At 40.8% G+C, this 20,742-nt stretch overlaps 2 protein-coding genes across 2 annotated transcripts in view; one reads left to right on the forward strand and one right to left on the reverse strand.

Moving 5' to 3' along the window:
- The window catches only part of meak7 (MTOR associated protein, eak-7 homolog), a 39,492-nt gene extending 30,970 nt beyond the window's left edge, over positions 1-8,522 (forward strand). Inside the window, exons 7-8 of the mRNA XM_048606075.1 lie at positions 5,536-5,715; positions 7,561-8,522. Of these exons, the coding sequence (XP_048462032.1) occupies positions 5,536-5,715; positions 7,561-7,680 (300 nt within the window). The 3' untranslated portion in view covers positions 7,681-8,522. The remainder of the gene's footprint in view (positions 1-5,535; positions 5,716-7,560) is intronic.
- A 4,823-nt stretch (positions 8,523-13,345) lies between these two features.
- LOC109926973 (calcium-transporting ATPase type 2C member 2) overlaps positions 13,346-20,742 on the reverse strand; it is a 61,609-nt gene continuing 54,212 nt past the window's right edge. Inside the window, exons 20-21 of the mRNA XM_048605960.1 lie at positions 18,539-18,680; positions 13,346-15,921 (exon numbers count right to left, since the gene is read on the reverse strand). Coding sequence (XP_048461917.1) covers positions 15,800-15,921; positions 18,539-18,680 — 264 coding nt within the window. The 3' untranslated portion in view covers positions 13,346-15,799. The remainder of the gene's footprint in view (positions 15,922-18,538; positions 18,681-20,742) is intronic.

Genomic DNA, 20,742 nt, shown 5'->3' on the forward strand with positions numbered 1-20,742 from the left:
GATTGTCCCACGTAACCTACAAAGAGGCAGGCGTAGCTTGGGCCCATGTGGGTACCCATGGCCACCCCCTTTGTCTGTAGGAAGTGAGAGGAATTGAAAGAGAAGTTGTTGAGGGTGAGGACGAGTTTGGCTAAGCGGAGGAGGGTGTCAGTGGAGGGGGACTGGTTCGGCCTGCGGGACAGGAAGAAGCGGAGGGCCTTTAGGCCATCTGTATGGGGAATGCTGGTGTAGAGGCACTGGACGTCCATGGTAAAGATGAGGTGTTGGGGACCGGGGAATTGGAAGTTCTGGAGGAGGTGGAGGGCATGGGTGGTGTCACGGACATAGGTAGGGAGTTCCTGGACCAAGGGGGAGAAAATGGAGTCCAGATATTTGGAGATAAGTTCGGTGGGGCAGGAGCAGGCGGAGACAATGGGTCGACCAGGGCATTCAGGTTTGTGGATTTTGGGAAGGAGATAGAAGCGGACAGTGTGGGGTTGGGGAACGATGAGGTTGGAGGCCGTGGGTGGGAGGTCACCTGAGGTGATGAGGTTGTGGATGGTTTGGGAGATGATGGTTTGGTGTTTGGGGGTGGGGTCATGATCAAGGGGACAGTAGGAGGAGGTGTTGGAGAGTTGGTGTCTGGCCTCGGCGATGTAGAGGTCAGTGTGCCATACTACAACGGCGCCTCCCTTGTCCGCCGGTTTTATGGTGAGATTGGGATTGGAGCGGAGGGCTGCACGTTCTGCAGGGGAGAGGTTGGAGTGGGTGAGAGGGGTGGAGAGGTTAAAGCGATTGATGTCACGACGGCAGTTGGAGATGAAGAGGTCGAGGGAGGGTAGGAGGCCTTGGGTTCTGTGTTTTCTTGTGTTTGGCAATAGAATGAAAGGAACTTTCGTTAGAACATTACTCACTTTGAGACACATTTTACAACTTTGCACCATCTCTTTATTGCTTCTAGCTGTGCTCAAAACACTGGCTTGGCCTAGCAAAATATTGGCTATACGTTATCCTGTTTCTTGCTTTCAGCATCGTAATGTCTAAATTTTTATCTTAGTTCTTTTTGCTCAAAGACCACTTTGTACTATCTCAGTTCTTCCTCAAAGACAGGCTGATCCCTACTGTATTCAACTTGGTCCAGACTAACTGCATCTGCATAAGTCATGTTCTTCCAATCAGGGAGACTTTGTTCTCTCTTACCACCAATGGCAAGCAAAAGGACATTTCATAATATTTTGTTCTAACATTAACTTTTCCTAACATTGGAATACAGTTATTAGAAAATCCATTCAGTTTCACACCAGTTTTGCACTAGGAAATGTAACTCTGGGATCTCCATGTACTCTCGTGCTGAAATAACAGATGTGGCTCCACCTGTATTAAAGCTGCAAGCAAGTTATTATTCTCCAGCATCTGTTTCTACGGTGAATGCTGGAATTCATCTTCAACCCTACCACTCTCATCTCCCATGGTCTGTTTTCTTTGCCCTCTACTGAGATACCACTCCTGGATCTCTTTGCTTGCTGCTATTATTTTTCTTTCCACATGTACCATGCGCACGTTTTGAGGATTTCCATCTGCTGAACTAGATTGAGATCTACCATGACTTCAGCGGTGCTTAGCTTTGACTTGGATCTTTCCCAAAACTTGGAGCATCACTCTTTCTCCTATTCCTTCATGCCATCTGGCTATGAGCGACTTTCCCAAATGTGAAGTCCTTCGACTGGGAATGGAGGCATTTAGATGGTTAGTGGCTACTGTGGCAACATAGCACCTAAATTTCTGACTCCTGGGCTGTTAACTTGGATCTCTCTGAAATCTGGAGAACCTTCACTGCTGGATAAGCAAAAGAAAAATTCCCTTGCAATCATGATGCTGTCTAAGTTGCACAGCTGCAGATTGGTGTGCGGAGTCATTCAGTTACATTTCTGGAAGCCGCTGCCACGCACTGACCTCAGAAATTCATGCAGTGAGAGGAACAATTAGAAGGAATGTAGCTTGCAATTTGTAACTGTGCCTTTCTGCAACTTCTGTCGCTGTGCTTCACTGCGGGTCTTCTTCCATGGCTTGGCCTAGCTATGTGACAAGCTTTGTCTTATTACGAACTTGTACTGAGGGTAAATTTCTAAGTTATGCCAAACCCATAGTGATGAGACAGTTTCTTTAACACAAGAATGTAATTTTCAAGAGTCTGCTTTGCTAACTGCCTTCTTTCACACAATATAATTCTCAATATAGCTTCATTCCTGGGGTGCCATGGTTCAGAATCTTATTAATTTCAGAATTTTAGATTTCTTCATAGAATCCCTACAATGTGGAAGCAGGCCGTTTGGCCCATTGAATCCACACCGACCCTCCTCTGAAGAGCATCCCACCCCCTACCCTATCCTTGCATTCACCATGACTAACCCAGCAGCCTGCACATCCCTGGACACTACAGGCAATTTAGCATGGCCAATTCACCTAACCTGCACATCTTTGGACTGTGCGAGGAAACCAGAGCACCTGGAGGAAACCCACACAGAAACAGGGAGAATGTGCAAACTCCACACAGACAGTTGCCCGAGGGTGGAATTGAACCTGGGTCTCTGGTGCTGTGAGGCAGCAGTGCTAACCACTGAGCTACTGTGCCACCCATCTTAGTGTTTGCATCTGACCATATCATGGTGAGAAAAATATTTACTTTATCCTTTTATCTCCTGTATTATTTGCTTTCAGCCTAATGTATACCTTCATTTTGTAATTACATAAATCCCTCTTTCTTGGGGTTGAATTCCTCCATTGACTCCAACAATGTCTTCATATTGTCCTGACTCACTGTGTACCTCAATATAATATACACATGGAGAAGTCTTTCACATTGCTCAAATCTCTTCAAAATCAAGTTTGGGGTTCCGAAAATTTGCAAAATATTCTTCCATCCTTAATCACTCCTTAAAATGTTGAAAAAAAATTCTATTCAATCCTTGTTGTCATCTTTCTGATATTTTTGATGTATATTAGTCTGAAGAAAGAAAATGGATTCAGAGCAGGCTGGTCATCAATTAATTTTATTTCTATCTCCGCAACCCAGAGCAGTGTAACAAAGAGTCATGGGTACCCAAGACCCTTCATACTTCCTATATCTTTCTACCCATTTCCATGGCCCCTCATAACCCTGTGCCTCTCTACCCATACAGTATGACCCCTCACAGCAACATTGTGTCTCCTTTCATGCACCACCCAATGCCCTTTCATCTACCATACAAGCTCCAGGATAAAAAAAAATAAGGCTGTATCATCTCAAATTCTATACTGCACAACATACTCCATTCATAAGAACACTCCCTTTCATAAAAACACATTTTGAAGCTTCTTGACACTTTGACACTTGTTGACCTGTTTTGATAATTCTTGATAGATCGACAGGTTCTTTACAGGTTTACCAGTTCCAAGGAGTTTGTGCATAAAAGGAAATAATCATCTCACCAGTTAACAATTACTCAGGGTACCTGAACCTTCCCCAACATACTTAAGGATCCCTGAATATCCCTCTTGCAGTATACCTGACAGCATCCCTGCCCCACAGGAACCTCTAATCCCAAAGAGTCCGGGGACCATATCCCTCGGATACTTCAACTCTCCAAAAAGAATCCTAACTATCAGAAGAATAGGCCTGCCCTGAGCTTGACAGCTATGTGCATTGTATTTCGTGCAACAGGGCTAACAAAATGGGATTTAAATTGGGACAGCTCATCTGTTAAATAGCCAGCTGCCTCTGGAGTGTGTGTGTGTGTGTGGTGCAGCCTGAGCCACTCCCACAGAAATGGGAAGTACCCTGTCTGAGGATAGGATTTGTGATTTCTGACCATTTTCACTGTACTGGATAGCCTGCCTGATATGGTGAAAATCTCGGTCAAAGTCCGTTCGAAGCACTTGATATGAAGGAAATGGATGAGAAAATGTTTTCGATGTTTTTGAGAAAGGGTTTACTCCTGTCATGTTGGCCGACTTTGCTTGCTCAGTGTCTCTGGTATTATCTGTTTCTTGTTCTTAACTTATTATAGTAAGCTGACTTCTAAAGTAAAATGGAATTTCTAATTTTGCGTCAGTTTTGGCTGTGGGGGTAGCCTCTGAGTCTAAAGGCTGTAATCCTAATCCAAAAACATGACTGTAAAATTTAGTCTGATACTTCGTGGCTGTACTGAGTGACAGCTACATGTTAGCAGATGAGCTGCTAAACTGAGGCCCTGTTGACCCTTTATGGTGGATTTAAGCTATGGATTTAAAGAAGAACAAAGAAAAATTCCTGCTGAACAGGCCAACATTTATTTTTTAAGTCTCTCCTTAAATATACGGCAAATTCAAAATGTGGCAGATGTTGGAAATCTGAAATTAAAATAAAGCCCTGAAGAAACTCAGCTGGTCTTTCAGCGTCTGTGCAGAGGGAAACAGTTCTAATAGAATCCTAGAATTTTACAGTACAGGAGGAGGCCATTTGGCCCCTGAAAGAGCTACCCAATTAGTCCCACCCTCCAGCCCTGATAGAATCATCAAATTTTGGAATAGAATCATGTTTCATGTCCAGCATGACTGTTTTGGAATTGAAGAGAGATGGAATAGTGATGGATATATTACTGTAGGGAAAGGTGATGAGAAGCATGTGGACTAGAAGGAAAGATCAGTGCAAGGTTAGAGGGTTGGAGAGATCAAAGGTGTCACAGAACAAAAGGCAAAGGGAGCACTAATGGTTGTAGAGAATAAACAAGGCATAGATCCAGACTAGGTGTTAATAGTAGGTATAAAGAGCAGAATTTAGATCAGTTCTCACTGAAAGCAGAAGGAAACAAGATACAGATGCTGAGGTTATGAGGTAGAATATCAAAATGGAGGATAGTACAATCTAATTGTTTATTGTGTTGCTGTTTGTGGGAAATTTAATGTGAAAATTGGCTGCCACATTGCCTACAAAACAACATTGCCAATTAACTGATTTTAATTCATAATCAATGAGAATATGAAAAATGCTACTGAATAAATTTAGGACTCTCTTGGTTTAAAAGGTTTGCTGTCTAAGCTGCTTTCCTGTGCAGTGAGGGATTGGAGCTTTGTTGGGTGTCCATAAAACTTTGCATGAGCAACAGTCCCTCTGACCAAATGCCAAAGAAACATCGATGAGTTTTTATTTGAAGAAGGAGTTCTAAGGAGGGATCACTAGATCCGAAATGTTAATTCTGCCTTCTGTTCACAAATGCTGCCGGACCTGCTGAATGTTTCAAACAATTTCTGTTTTTGTTTGTGATGAGTTACTTTGGCCTGCCACGCAGTTTCATTCCCATTTGGAGTAAATTGGAAGGTTTGTGTGCATAGAGTCGCTATATAAATGCAGACTGTCAAATTCAAACCTGTGGTCAATGTCCACATCTGTGGCAGACTGGATGTAATGGACTGTTTATTAGTTAAAATGCAAACTAAAACTGCTAACTAATTAGAAACTGTACATCTTGAAATATTAATATTAAATATGAAGCAAAGATAATGATGCTAAAATTGACATTTTTTGTGATTCTTACACAGGGTATGGGTGGGCAGCTTTATTACTTTGGATTGTGGATTGATAGCAATTATGGTGAAGGACACAGCAAAGCAAAGCCCACGTGTACTACTTACAACAGTCCACAGTTGTCTGCCCAAGAACATTTCACAATTGACACTCTGGAGGTATGGAGTGTGGGGAATCCTCCTGATGATCAACTGGTGAGTTATAACCCTTATTCTAAAAAAGGAAATCGATACATTAATGTCTGGTGCCCATTGATATTATTACTGATTTTCTTCAGGAATTGCAGGTTTAAGAGTGATTAACTTAAATGGAAAGAGAAAGATCAGCTGAATCCAGTCAGGTGATGTTCTAGTGAACATTATTTCAGTCCCTTTACAATCCAATTATATAGCAATATGTGTTCAGAATAAACATCAAATCTCCTTGAGGAAAGAAAAAATGGGATTGCAAACTTTTCTCCTTCCACGCTAGAAGTCTCTGTTAAATCTTCAGGACTTCTGCCAGATGTTCCTGTATTTGGATATGGATTTGCTTCCGCATGTGAGGAGTTGTGAGCAGTGCTTGAACATTTTTAAAATTTTGATAATTCACTAGTTTTCCAGAAACAACACTTGATTGACGTAGCATCCAGTAAGTGAAACAATCTGACCAGAAGCTAAGCAGCAGTTCAAGTATTTTTCACCACATTCTTAGAACTGTTTTTGAACCCATACCAAAATAAATGAAACAATGGCATTTTGAGCTGTGTAGAAGTTGTGTTTTACTTGTAATAGTTACCAAGGGAAACCTATGAAAGGTTTTCTTTGTAAATAATCTATGATGTTTTACCCAAAATCGTGAATTAAGTGATGTAAGTATCAAGTTCTCTTTTTATGAAGGATTATATCTTTATTAGTGTACTGGCAAGAAAGTCTGTCCATTTGTTTTCAGACATCTTGCTCATAAATGGTCAGATACGTCAACCAACTACAAACTAATATTTCTTGAACATGTAAGCAAAAGTTGTGTGGTTAGGTGTATTTAGTTTGATGAACATGCACACAAAAGTAGGGTCACCAAAGTTGCAGACTTTGCATCTTATTTAAGTGTTTAAAGTTGCTCACCTTTCTGTAATGTCAACGTTCTGGAGAAGGAATGTGGGAGGTAGTTGAGAAAAATGCCACCTTACATCTTTAACAAAATCTCTTCTGCTTTGCAGTGTTTTATGACCAGTTCTATTTATCTTGAATCGTACTTGCAAAGATCAAGACAAGTTGTATGGCTCTTAGTAGACACCTTTTAGAGCACTTTATCCACCATCATCGCTCTCTTTATCTTTCATCCCCACTCCCTATTATTTATTCATAGTTCATTCTTAATTGCTTAATTGATTATTAGTACGCTAACAGTTGGTACTGATTACTCCACATCAGGGCAAGGATGGGAATACCTTTCTCTCCACATGGATCTGTGGGAGTTTTAAATCAGTAGAAGAGAAATAAAGGAGCAGCCATCAAAAGCTCCCAAGGGATATTTTGCAGAGTCATCTGAATAGTGATGAGTTTTGATTTTTTTTTGATAGAAAGTAAATTGAGATTATTTTTCTTTTGAAAAGAGACACACTGTGGGAAGTATGAGACAAAAATGGACCATGCATAATTTCAGTTTAATAGAATGTTTCAGTTTATTGGGGAACATAGCTGTTTATTTTCCATATGTTGCTAATTTAAGAGGGGTTGGTTGTATCAGGTATGCTCCATCATTAGTATTGGAGTATTAGCTGATTTAAAAGCCCTTCAGACCGTTTCAAAGACAAAGCTGATGCATATTTCAACTGCCTGACATAAATAAAAATTTTGCAATGTTCCTCTGATAACCGTTGCATTGTTTTCTGATTAATTTTCACTAAAGACATCTAATATAAAGAAACTGTTAAGTTGCTGGATCTATATGTAGGGGTGCTCTAGACACACAGAGGCTCAGTGTTAACCAGATGTAACGTGGCTGTTAGCTATTGTAATTGAATTTAAATTCTACAGTGTTGTGTTGTTTACCTCCAGTCTCAGTCCAAGAGTGTACTAGATTCAGAACCTGAAGCACAGGCCTTGCTGCACATGATCGGGAAAATACGAATGAGTGACGGATTACGAGATCCAAATGAGGATAAAGGGGATAAATGAAGTGTTCCCTAAATGTGAAAGCACAGAATAAACAGCACAATGTACAATAACTGTTAAATGTCACCATAATTCCTTCAAGAAAGGGACACAATTGAATTATATAAGTCTCTGGTATTTGGAGGAAGCCTTCGCTAATAAGCACGAATGCCGAATTCTGTGTCTCGAAATGGAATATTAATTAAGCATATGAATCATAATTAAAGATTTGCCCATTGTAAAAGCAAGGGTACATGAGCAACAAAGCATCTTCAACTGATTCCTAGACTGGTTTGCACTTATGACTGGAAAGAACAATGAGAAGGCTAATTCCTCTGATACTATAACCACAGAACTATTGTGTTACAAGAGAACATAGAGGTAAGATTCACTTTTTGTTATAAAGAAGGGAATTTTACTGACTTTAATGCATCTAGCCCTGCATCTTCACCCATAATCAAGCACTGAGCAGTTTTTAATTTAGGTTTATACAAAAATAGATTGTCTTAGTTAAAGCAGCTAAGAGTGCAGTGCTGTATCAGTTGAAGGCAGAAATGAATTCATACCAAACTGATATTCACCTTAGATGTAGAGTATGGTATAAGTGATTCTGTATGAGATTTGATACTTTTTCTGATTATAATCTAGATTGTTACATAGATTTAGTTGTCATTAATTTGTCACTCTGATTTATGCAGCATTAGTAACTGCAAAAGTTTGCATTATTTAATACTGCTGCAGAATGATTGTATTTTTCAATGTATGTAAATTTTCCTATGATAGTGAGTTTATTACGAATAAATTTGCGGTGTTTTAATCTGTATTCACTACAAATTTTTCAATAAAATTATCAATGTTTAAAAATATTGTGTCCATACTCACTGTTGGAAGAATCCATGTCACCCTATAAAATGACTTATTTTTTTATTGCATAAAATTGTTAAAATTTTAAAATGAAGCCTCTAATGTACTGGTTTAATTGGGCAGCGTCATGTTTCCTCAAAGAATCTAGACTTCGTTAACTCCCATGCCTTTTATTAATGTGTATCTCTTTAAATCACTTCTTGGATGCTTGCCACTGTACTGCAAAACAGCATATCAAAATTGACCCTTTTTAGCTACTCTTTGTTTCACTAGTGTTGCTCTGTTCACTGCTCAGCAGGAATCCAACAGACAGCAACAGGCACATGGTGAAGGCTTAATAGAGGGGTTCAGAGGGTGCAGTTGAGGATTAATATTCCTTATTAATAGTTTGCTTACATTAGCAACAACACCTATTATTTTTCATAGGATGTGGGTATTGATGACTTAGGCAACATTTATTGCTCATTCCTAATTGCCCTTCACCTGAAGAACTTGCTCACTAACTACCACTTTAGAAGGCAGTTAAGAGTCAACCACTTGTTGTGGGTCTGGAGTCACGTGTGGGTCAGACTTGGTAAGGATGGCAGAGTTCCTTCCCTAAAGGGTATTAATGAACCAGCTAGGATTTTACAACAATTATTGGTGCTTCTGTGGTCACCATCATTGGGACTAGCTTTACACCAGATTTTAGTTAATTGAATTTAAATTCTAACTATTAACATATTGTGATTTGATCCTGTGTCTTTAAAGTATGCGTCACTGGATTATTGTCCATGGATTATTATCACCATGTCATTGTCTCATTAGGTAAAACCTTTCAAATGCCCTTAACTACTTCAAAGTAGGAAAACTAGCCCCTTCAGGTTATTTCAAGTGAAGTATAACTGTTCCTTGTGCTTTCTGGAATTGAAGGTCAATTTTCCCAGTAGAGAGTGGAGAAATATAAAACAAAGCACCTACTTGTTTTGAATTTGCATATTGAGAACATTGTTATAAATATCAGTAATGCTTTGGATGATTTATCTATGGGAGGGTGCTCGTTTAAACATAGTAAAATATTAGTCATAGAAGGAAAATGCTAGGGACAGAATAAACTTTGTTTTAAAACAAACGGGTATGTCAGTCATAGTCAATTGAAAAGACTGTATCAGATTTCCTTCATCCGACTTAAAGGCGTAATGACAAGGATGAATGAAGGGAGGGGACAAAATGAGAAATATTTCAGTCACAGAAAGACTTAATAGATTCTATTAAGCAGTTTGCATGTTAATCAAACCAGAGGTCAATCCAGTAGGATTGTATCACAGATTTCATTTTGGATAAAGAGTATACATTAGAAGGTTTAACCTGAAAAGGGCTTGAAAAACTGGTGCAGTGCTAGTGTCCCTATCTCTTAAGAGCCAAGAGGCCTGGGTTCAAGTCCCACCAGCACCAGAGGTGTGTAATAACACCTCTGAACAGATAGGTTAGAAAATATGTGGACAAACTGGATGCAGGGATAATGTTTCTTTGGTAGCAGAGACATCCAGAACACTGGCTGATGATCTCAAGATACAGGGGAGGACATTTTGTATTAAGATGAGTCATTTCTTCACCCAGAGAGTGATGAATCTGTGGAGTTCTCTACCACGGAAGTCTGTATGGTGAAGTCGCTGAATATATTTAAGAAATAGATTTCTAGAGACTAAAGGCATCAAGGGTATGGGGAGAGAGCAGAAGTATGTTGTTCAGATAAAGGATCAGCCATAATTATATTGAATGTCGAGTCACTTATGGGCTGAATAGTCTACTTCTGCTTGTTTTCTGTGTTTCTATCTAAGTTAGTAATGATTAAAATGATGAGATGGATGCTCTATATTTTAAATAGCATCTGTCTATTTAGACATCATGTGCATTTAGTTGATCTGTTAGAGGTAATTGTCCTTGTACATTTGCACTGTAATCAGTAGATAGAAAAATGCTACACAGAAATTTATTGAGCATTAATGTTCAATTTTTTAAAATTAATATTCATGTTTGTGCATTTTGGATTATTATCTATAAACTAACAGTGGAAAAAGCAGATAATCTCAAATATATTTGGTCCAACAATTTTTGTATATCCACAATACTTTTTTGTAGAAGCATGGAATAATTATGGCACAGAGGAGGCCATTCAGCCAGTTGGGTCTATACTGTCCAGCTTTGGCTCATCTATTCTCACACTCCTGCTTTTTTTCAATGTAGACCTACAATTTTTTTTTCTCTTTCAGGGAGTTATCTAATTTGCTTTTGAGACCCATAATTGAACCTGCCCCAACTATAATCTTTAGCCATGCATTTCGGACCCTAACAACTCACTGAAAGAAAATATTTTACCTCATATGCATATACGGAATGGGCTGCCGGAGAAAGTAGTTGAGGCAGATACAATAGCAACATTTAAAAAACATTTGGATAGGTATATGGATGAGAAGGGTTCAGAGGGATATGGACCAAATCAATTGGAACTAGCTGGGTGGGCAGCATGGTCAGCCTGGACCAGTTTGGGCCAAAGGGCCTGTTTCCATGCTGTACTACTTTATGAGTCTATATCAATTAAATCAGTGCCTTCTGGTTCTTATCTCTCAATTACGGAGAATAGTTTCTTCCTGTCTACCTTTTCCAGACCCCTCATGATTTGGAATACTTCTATCAAATCTCCTTGTTATCCTAGGCCTAGCTTCTCCAAAATACCCATCCAACTTTAGCCCCTCATCCCTCGAACCACTTATGAATCTTTTCTGCGCCCTCTCTAATACCCATATATCATCCGCAAAGTGTGGTGTCCAGAACTGGATGCAGTACACCAGTTAGGCCCAAAACAGTTTCATCATAGGTAACAAGGTGTAGAGCTGGATGAACACAGCAGGCCAAGCAGCATTAGAGGAGCAGGAAAGCTGATGTTTCGGGCCTAGACCCTTTTTTTTTCCTGAAGAAGGGTCCAGACCCAAAATGTCAGCTTTCCTGCTCCTCTGATGCTACTTGGCCTGCTGTGTTCATCCAGCTGTACACCTTGTTATCTCAGATTCTTCAGCATCTGCAGTTCCTACTATCTCTGAAACAGGTTCATCATAGTTCCTTGCTTTTGTATTTTACATTGCTATTAGTAAAGCTTAGGAGTCTGTATGAGTTTATTAAAACACTTCCTCAACGTCCCCTCCCACCTTTAATAAATTGTGCTATTTACTCCTCCTCTGTACCAGTCCCCATTTTAGAATGTACATTTTGTTTTATATTACCTCTCCTAGTTTCTTCTTACCACAATGAATCACTTCACACTTCACATTCAACGAGTCATTTTAAATTTTAGAATCTGTAAGTTGATTGGAAATTAGTATCTCTATGTATCATCTGCATTTTTAAAAAAAATACATGGTCACAAATGTCAAAAGTTCTTTCATAAATAATGTCATAATTTCAAAGAAAATTGCATCTCAGTTTGAATTCAGTGTAAAAATGTCACTACATTGTGATCAATACTTATTTGGTTATAGCGTTTCTTACTATTCACTTGCTACTTGCAAAACACAATGAACCATTTATTTGCTGTTGAAATGTGATTCGTATGTTATATTTACTGCAAAATAATGTCATTCTTGAGGGGAAAAAAATCACCAATGACATTATCGAACTGGTGAAGGAGGAAAAAGGCCAAAACCCTTAACTCATCATTTTGGGCACATGAATAGAAATGAATAGAATGGCAATTAAGTAATTCAGACAATATCAGGAAATTTTGATCAGCCAATATATTGGCATCATGGTTGGCATAGAAATAGTGGGCTGAAGAGCCTGTTCCTGTGCTGTACTGTTCTATGTTCTAATCAGAATTTGTTTTATTTTTAATTCATTCATGGCATGAGGGCATCACTGGCTAGGCCAGCATTTATTACCCATCCCTGATTGCCCAGAGTGGGGTTAAGAGTCAACCACATTGCTGTGGGTCTGGAGTCACATGTAGAATAGACCAGGTAAGGATGGCAGATTCCTTCCCTAAAGGATATTAGGGAACCAGATGGGTTTTTCTGACAATCGACAATGGTCGTCATTAGATTCTTAATTCCAGATATTTTGTTGAATTTAAATTCCACATCTGCGTTTTGGATTTGAACCTAGGTCCCCCAAAATGTTACCTGGGTCTCTGGAGTAACAGTCCAATGATAATACCACTAGGCCATAGCCTCCTTGGTTGAGCATAAAAAATGACCACTTAATAATTTTGACTCTGGAAACAGCATCGCAGCTACCTGAATAAATCATCTGTGTTGTAACAGAGGTATATTCCAAGCTAACCAGTTGCTTTATTAAGATTGGAGAGTGAGTTGGTCTAGGCTGCGTACACCATCATCTAGATTCCCCCTTCTTGGAGGCGGTAGAGTTGTTTAGTCATTATGACCTATTGGAAAGGAGATCAGAATTGGTTTTGGAACTGCAAATGGTTTGCATCATCCACATAAAACGTGTGCATATAAGTCAACTTGTCTTTGTTTGGATCAAATTTAGTTGTTCCAGTAACAGGTTCAGCTAGGTGTGGGAATATGTATGTGACTGTATAGATATTTAACAGTGTGATATTGGGAAACTTTAAAAGCAGATGGAAGAAACTGAAGCATTGTAAATGTTGTAATGACTTGGAATTCATGATTATTGTACAAGGGAGTGGAACTCCAATTAGTCGATTTGGGTAACAATCCTTTGGAAGTAGTGATACAATATAAAATAAACGTTTTTCAATTTGAAAAATGTGCAGCTGGGAAGCTTAAATATCTTACTCTGCATTTCTTCATTCTCTGGGGACAATGTTCCTTGATAAAAAATAGACTGTCTCTAATTTTCTTACTTAACTGCAGTGTTTTTTTTTAAAAAACCTGTTTTACTTATTTATTTCCTTTTAATTTGTCTGTTACACCAGTGGTTATTAACTACTGAGGAAAAATAGTTTTCTTAAGGAAATTTATTACTTTGTTTTTATCTATTAATTTATTAAATGTGCTAACAATGAGAAATACCATCATTTGGAACATCTATCGTTTTGGACTTCTAAAATAGTGTGGAGAGGAATTTAGTTCAAGCAAATTGCGTTGGATCATCACAACAGTGGTGAAAAATCTCCTAGTGTCAAGACATAGCATGAGTTGCTGGGAGAGTAAACACTTCAATTCTTGCCCTATCTCTGTACCTGAATATGGAATTGCCCCAGAAGTAAAGCATTATAGTAGTGCAACTTGAAAGAGAGTCTTCAAGGGCTGCAGGACAGAAAAATAATTCTGTGAAAGAATACAGTATTATTGAAGTTTACCAATACAACTGCATCTGAAAGTTGTAATGGCTAAAATGTCAAAGTTTGCAGCAAAACTTGTAGTTCAAGAGCATCCTTGACCTAATAGAGTTCAAAGGTGCTTTAGATTTGAAAGAACTACCTGATAGTGGAATTGAGAGCCGGTCAAAAGAAAGATTGAAAAGTTTGGAACTCCCCTGCAAACAGCAATTGATGTTAGGTCAGTTTTAAATTAGGGATTGATCATTTGTTGAGCAAAACTATTCATAGATATTAGGCAAAAGCAGGTATGTGGTGGTAGGTCATATATCAACCATGATCTAAGAACAGGTTCAAGAGTTTATGCCGATTAACACAGCTCTGTATTCAAGTGGAGGTAACGGATCTAATGGATCTTTTGAAGAGTAAATAGTTCTCATCATCTAAACATTCCTCAACCAACACTACCAAGACAGATTCACTGACTTTATTTTCTGCAGATTGTGGGAACTTGTTTTAGTGCCATTTGGCTGCTGCTAATATTCACAACTGGGAGGCTGTGAAGCAATCTCAGAATTCCTGAGTACATGAAGTGATTTTCATTACTGAGACAGACAGTGGGTAATTTCTAAACATTGCTGTTACAGAGGAAAATACAGCTCTTCAATTGCCACAAAATGTGAATCCAAGCCTGACGTTTCCTCAAGCTTTCTACTTGGATAGCAGCTTGACATTGGCAAAATGAAAACAAATAGTACAAACTGACATGAGGAACTATGCCTACACCTCATTCAGGGTACAACTGGTTTGACTATTTCTTGTCATGGAGCAAAATCAAGCCTTGGTCCACAAGCTGCATGATCAGTATGGTTCTGAAATTCCAAGTGTTGCACCTACAGTTGTGATGGCTTGTTGAATCTCTGCGCCTATTTGCATGAGTGAGGTTTTCCAATGTGAAATCCTGGAAGAGGACCAATAGGTACGAATACAGTGCCATGAAAACCTCTGGGACTGTTCTTGTTGATCTCCTGCAACCTCTGAACTGAACATTAGTAAACCAGCTCCCAGCTTCTTTGATGTAGTTGCTCATTTAAGTTTTAAATTCAATTTTCTACTATCAGTTTTGTTGGATGTTTGCAAACAGGCTATTAATGTGTCACTGTTGTTTCTTAACATTGTACTTGTTTTATACATGTCTACTTTTTTTGAAAAGCTTCCTGAACAGGAAATACATTAGGCCACATACATCAAAGAACAAAGATGATATTTGTTAATAATCTTTTACATAATTATGTATAAATTGCATAAAATTATTTGTGCTCAAGCTCTTGTTATTTTAAAAAGTGCTTGATGAAGGCCTGTTTTCAACAATCTAATTGACAATACATAGTCATTCGGAGCTAATACAGTGAAGGTGATTACTAATTAAGGAAATCAGATTGAAAAGTCCAACAGATTGTCATACGTTCTGTACCATCGCTTAAAGGAATCAAGCTATAATCACTAGCCTTAGATTTATATATAGCTGTAGACAATGTCTGCCACAAGTAAGAAAAACTGTATTCAAAGAACTAATACTTACAATATTTATACAGAATTATGGAATTATTACAGCCCAGAAGGAGACCATTTGACCCATCATACTGTACTGGCTTCTGAATGTGCAGTTCATCTAATGACATTCCCTGTGTTTCTCCCTCTATTTCCAGAGCTGCAAAGCTCTGTTGCACATCACAACCTACTCCAAGAATTTGTATAATATCCAGTTTTGCGAGCTTTCAAGACGAAATGACAAGGGAATCCTTCTGATTAACAGCATCCGTACATTCTGAAGAGAAACATTTCCTTAAATGGAATCTCTCAATATACAAAACAGACTTTGCTATTTTTTCATCTTCAATATTAAATTTCACAATTGTCATTGACAGTCTTGATAAAGTGTAGCTGTGCAGTTCTGTAGTGCACTGTGGCTCAGCCTATATAAGTTACATTCCAATACTGTCATAATCCTGGCTTGGGTCCATTTTGCCTTTGAGTTGCTGAAGACCATAACCTTTCAATTAACTTCAATACCTCTGACGCAAAGAAAACTGAAGAGGCCAAGCCAGCCAAGAATAGCAAGTCTGTCAAGGAATAAATAATACAGCTATGTTTAGATTCAAGGCTAGCTGAATTGTTAAATTCAGAAAGTGATATTAGTGTTTCAATTTCAAAACATTCATTATTAGTGTATATAACTCACTCAGAGATAGTAAGAACTGCAGATGCTGGAGTCAGATATGTTTGATGTGAGATACTATATTCACAAACTGTTTGTAACAGTTCAGGATTTACAAATGATGCCATGACCGGATAAAAATACAGACTATTGACCTTTAAATTTAATTGACTACCTTAAAAGCCTTGGACTTTGGTTTGAGAGAAAACAATTAAAATGAGTTGAGATTATTATAATTGAGGCTGGAGGAGTGCAGTATTACTCTGGTCCCACTACTCTATGGGTCACAACTTAAGATGAAAATAAAAATTCTTTTTCTAATTACCAAGATGACCAATTAAATACCTAATCTATGTCAGACTTTAAGCAACAAAATCTGTTAACCAGGTTTCTTAATAAACACATTTTTATGGATTTATTATCAAAACAAAACACATTCAATTAGGATGCAATAACTGATTAACATACAGTCAGTAATACAGAAATATAAATGTATGCCAATGTGTATGCATCTGTGTGTTTCATGGAATTTGATTTTTTTTTTAAATTAAGTTAAATTCTTACTTGAGTAAATTTTCAATAAACTAACTTCTTAATTCAAAGGGATCTATCTGATTTTCTCTTCATAGCTGTACTGCATGATCAAGTAGATATGAAATTTGGAAAAACGACATCTGGTTAAACTCTGTTATGCCAACCTCAGTGCTGAAAATACAGGAATTTATTCACTCAGAGATAACAAGGTGTAGAGCTGGATGAACACAGCAGGCCAAGCAGCATCATAGGAGCAGGAAGGCTGACGTTTCGGGCTTAGACCCTTTATCAGAAATAGGGGAGCGGAAGGGAGTTCTGAAATAAATAGGGAGAGAGGGGGAGGCGGATAGAAGATGGATAGAGGAGAAGATAGGTGGAGAGGAAACAGACAGGTCAAAGAGGCGGGGATGGAGCCAGTAAAGGTGAGTGTAGGTGGGGAGGTAGGGAGGAGATAAGTCAGTCCAGGGAGGATGGACAGGTCAAGGGGGCAGGATGAAGTTAGTAGGTAGGAAATGGGGGTGCGGCTTGAAGTGGGAGGCGGGGATAGATGGGAGGAAGAACAGGTTAGGGAGGTGGGGAGGAGCTGGGCTGGTTTTGGGATGCGGTAGGGGGAGGGGAGATTTTGAAGCTTGTGAAATCCACATTGATACCATTGGGCTGCAGGGTTCCCAAGCGAAATATGAGGTGCTGTTCCTGCAACCTTCGGGTGGCATCGTTGTGGCACTGCAGGAGGCCCAGGATGGACATGTCGTCGGAGGAATGGGAGGGGGAGTTGTTTATTGCGAACCGAGCGTAGGTGTTCTGCAAAGCGGTCCCCAAGCCTCCGCTTGGTTTCCCCAATGTAGAGGAGGCCACAACGGGTACAGCAGATGCAGTATACCACATTAGCAGATGTGCAGGTGAACATCTGCTTGATGTGGAAAGTCTTCTTGGGACCTGAGATGGGGGTGAGGGAGGAGGTGTAGGGGCAGGTGTAGCACTTCCTGCGGTTGCAGGGAAAAGTGCCGGGTGTGGTGGGGCTGGAGGGGAGTGTGGAGCGGACAAGGGAGTCACGGAGAGAGTGGTCCCTCCGGAAAACAGATAAGGGTGGGGAGGGAAAAATGTCTTTGGTGGTGGGGTCGGATTGCAGGTGGCGGAAGTGCCGGAGGATGATGCGTTGGATCCGGAGGTTGGGGGGGTGGCACGTGAGGACGAGGGGGATTCCGTTTTGGTTGTTATTGTGGGGAGGGGGTGTGAGGGATGAGTTGTGGGAAATGCGGGAGACACGGTCGAGGGTGTTCTCGACCACTGAGCGGGGAAGTTGCGGTCCTTGAAAAACGAGGGCATCTAAGATGTACGGGAGTGGAATGCCTCATCCTGGGAGCAGATGCGGTGGAGGCGAAGGAATTGGGAATAGGGGATGGCATTTTTGCAGGAAGGTGGGTGGGAGGAGGTGTATTCTAGGTAGCTGTGGGAGTCAGTGGGCTTGAAATGGATATCATTTTCTAGGTGGTTGCCCGAGATGGAGACAGAGAGGTCCAGGAAGGTGAGAGAGGTGTTAGAGATGGTCCAGGTGAACTTAAGGTTGGGGTGGAAGGTGTTAGTGAAGTGGATGAACTGTTCGAGCTCCTCGTGGGAGCACGAGGCGGCGCCGATACAGTCATCAATGTAACGGAGGAAGAGGTGGGGTTTAGGGCCAGTGTAGGTACAGAAGAGGGATTGTTCCACGTAACCTACAAAGAGGCAGGCGTAGCTTGGGCCCATGTGGGTACCCATGGCTACCCCCTTTGCCTGTAGGAAGTGGGAGTGTTGTTATCTCGGATTTTCCAGTATCTGCAGTTCCTACTATCTCTGATACGAATTTATTCACTCATCCAGACTCGGTCATAACAGTGGAAACTACACAATGCTATCTGACCTCAAAAACTATTATTAAAGAACTTGTGAATATGTAGTATAAAAGGTTGGCATCCAAAAACTCTGTCAGTAAGAATTCTTCAATTACATACCAAGTGGTGTGAGGTTCTCAGTTTGGAAAATTTTCTGAAGAGGTGGGAAATAAATGACAGCCATTTGTCCCAGAAGTGAGCCAAGTACGGTATAGAGAAATACATGATTACGAAAAAGGCCAATTTGGAACACTGATTTAGTCTAGAAAAGAAGAAAAGGTGTAAAAGTTATCCTGAACCTTGATATAACATGGTTTAGACCAAAGTTGAAATGTAATGCCAGATCTTTGTCTCCCAATGCAAACATTGATATGGGTCGGGTTGCAAAACACAATTTTGTTTTGTTGGAAAAATAATTTTCCTCCTGCTTCCCGACAGCACATTTTCTTGTGATTGGTTTCTAAGACACAAGTACATGAATAAGAAATGTTTGGAGTGATATTAGCCAAATGGAGGCAGGTGGGACTAGTTTAGTTTGGGATTATGGTTGGCATGGACTGGTTGGACCAAAGGGTCAGCGTCCATGCTGTATAACTCTATGGTCGGGAATAGCAAGTGGAGTAAATTGCAAGTGCACCTCTTCAGAGGTAGGGGTCCCTATTTTGAGGCGCATGGTAAAATGATGTGTTCTGCCATACACAATTTTGCTGTGTTTCTGTGGCTTTTCAAAGTATGTGTAAATTGCACCTCCTTAGAGAGCTTGTGATTGCTGGGGAAGCCAGCTGGAAAGTTGGGAACATCCTGAACACTCTGCAGTCCAGGAAGTGGGTCACAGTCAGTTCTGTTGCTCCGTAATGGCCAGTCCAGGGGCTAGGGCTAACACAGTCAAGAGAGATGTCCAGGCATCAGTCAGGGTTTTGGGTACTTCTTGTCTGGAGCTGTCCAGTTGGGTCACTCAAGGGGTTTCACCCTGGTCAGTCTGTCAGCTCCACACAACCGAGGGTCAAGAGGTCTGGGCAGGGTGAGGGGAGGGCACTGCCGTGGGAAGGAGCCTTAGGCCTCTATCTGTGAGGACTGAGCTTGCAGGCTAGAGAAGAGGGAGTGACAACTGTGAAAGAGGGCAACTGTATTTATAAGGGGAAAAAGTAAAACATATTGGGAACGCCATAGCCTCAGATGAGGTGGTGGAAGGGGTGGAACAGTGTATGACCACACCTGGTACGGTCACCTCATATGCAGGGGCTGAGGCTGGGGCGAGGTGGGAAGGCTCTTGCAGATGACTTAAGTAGGGAGCTGGGTAGGTGTGAAGGATGGAGTTAGGGTTTTCACATGAATGGTTGTCAGGAAAGGGACCTGAATATTCAAAGTCTCCCTGAGTTGGAGGTTGGAAACCACTGCCTGGAGTGAGCTTGCTGTCGCCTTCAAAAACACACAAAGGGAAGGAAATGCCTGTGAATAATCCCAGAGTGTGTGCGTTAAGTGCCTTAACCCGCCTTAACCCACAGTGAAGGATGGACTGCCAGACCCACTGATGTGAGGCTGTTTACAGGGCAAGAATGTTGCACACAAACCAATGCACTGTACAGGTCACAGGCTTGCTGGCCCCTTAATCCTCAGCGATCCTAATGCATTGGTACCTTGTGTGCTGCACATTTCCCTGCCCCAGCCACTTCAATGACCACAGCTAGGAGGAGGAAGAGCTGGCCACCCTTGGAGACTTCTGAGAGAGATGAGTGTGATTCCTCCTTCAGCTTGATGCATCATGGCGCTGCCTTGTCTCCTTGTCATGATAGGGTACCTGGATTGAGTGCCAGGTTCCTGTCCTAATGATGCCATACATTTGCTCATGAGGACCAATGGCTGAGGAGATAGAGAGCAGGTCTGTGTGCATATCCAGCAGACCCTGAGTGTGTTGGGCAAGCTGTAGTTGGCAGCCACCAACCTGCCCATGGGGGCAGCCAAATGGTCACAGGTTTGAGGCAGCAGGGTCCTGTACTCCTGCAGTTTCTTGGCTTTGAGGGTGACTGCCTCTGACACAGCTAACTGCTGCTCCTGTGCCTCCCTGTGTATTTAGATAGAGTTCCTGATTGCTGACACCTATCCCGCCTGGAGCTGAGTGGCTTCCTGGTCTCCAGCAGGCCTCAAGGTGCCAGTGGCCTGTGGGATTTCCACCTCAGGCTGCTGCAGAGCTGTTGCAGTGAGGTGCTCACCAGACTGTGTGCTCTCAAACGTTCTAACCCTGATCTTCCCACCGAGGTGTCAGGATCTGAGCTGGTGTGGAAGATGCAGGAGGCTGCGTTGCTCATGCTTCCTCTGAATCTTCT

This window comes from Rhincodon typus, chromosome 15 (assembly GCF_021869965.1).
Source record: "Rhincodon typus isolate 14 chromosome 15, sRhiTyp1.1, whole genome shotgun sequence".
Classification (NCBI taxonomy): Eukaryota; Metazoa; Chordata; class Chondrichthyes; order Orectolobiformes; family Rhincodontidae; genus Rhincodon; species Rhincodon typus.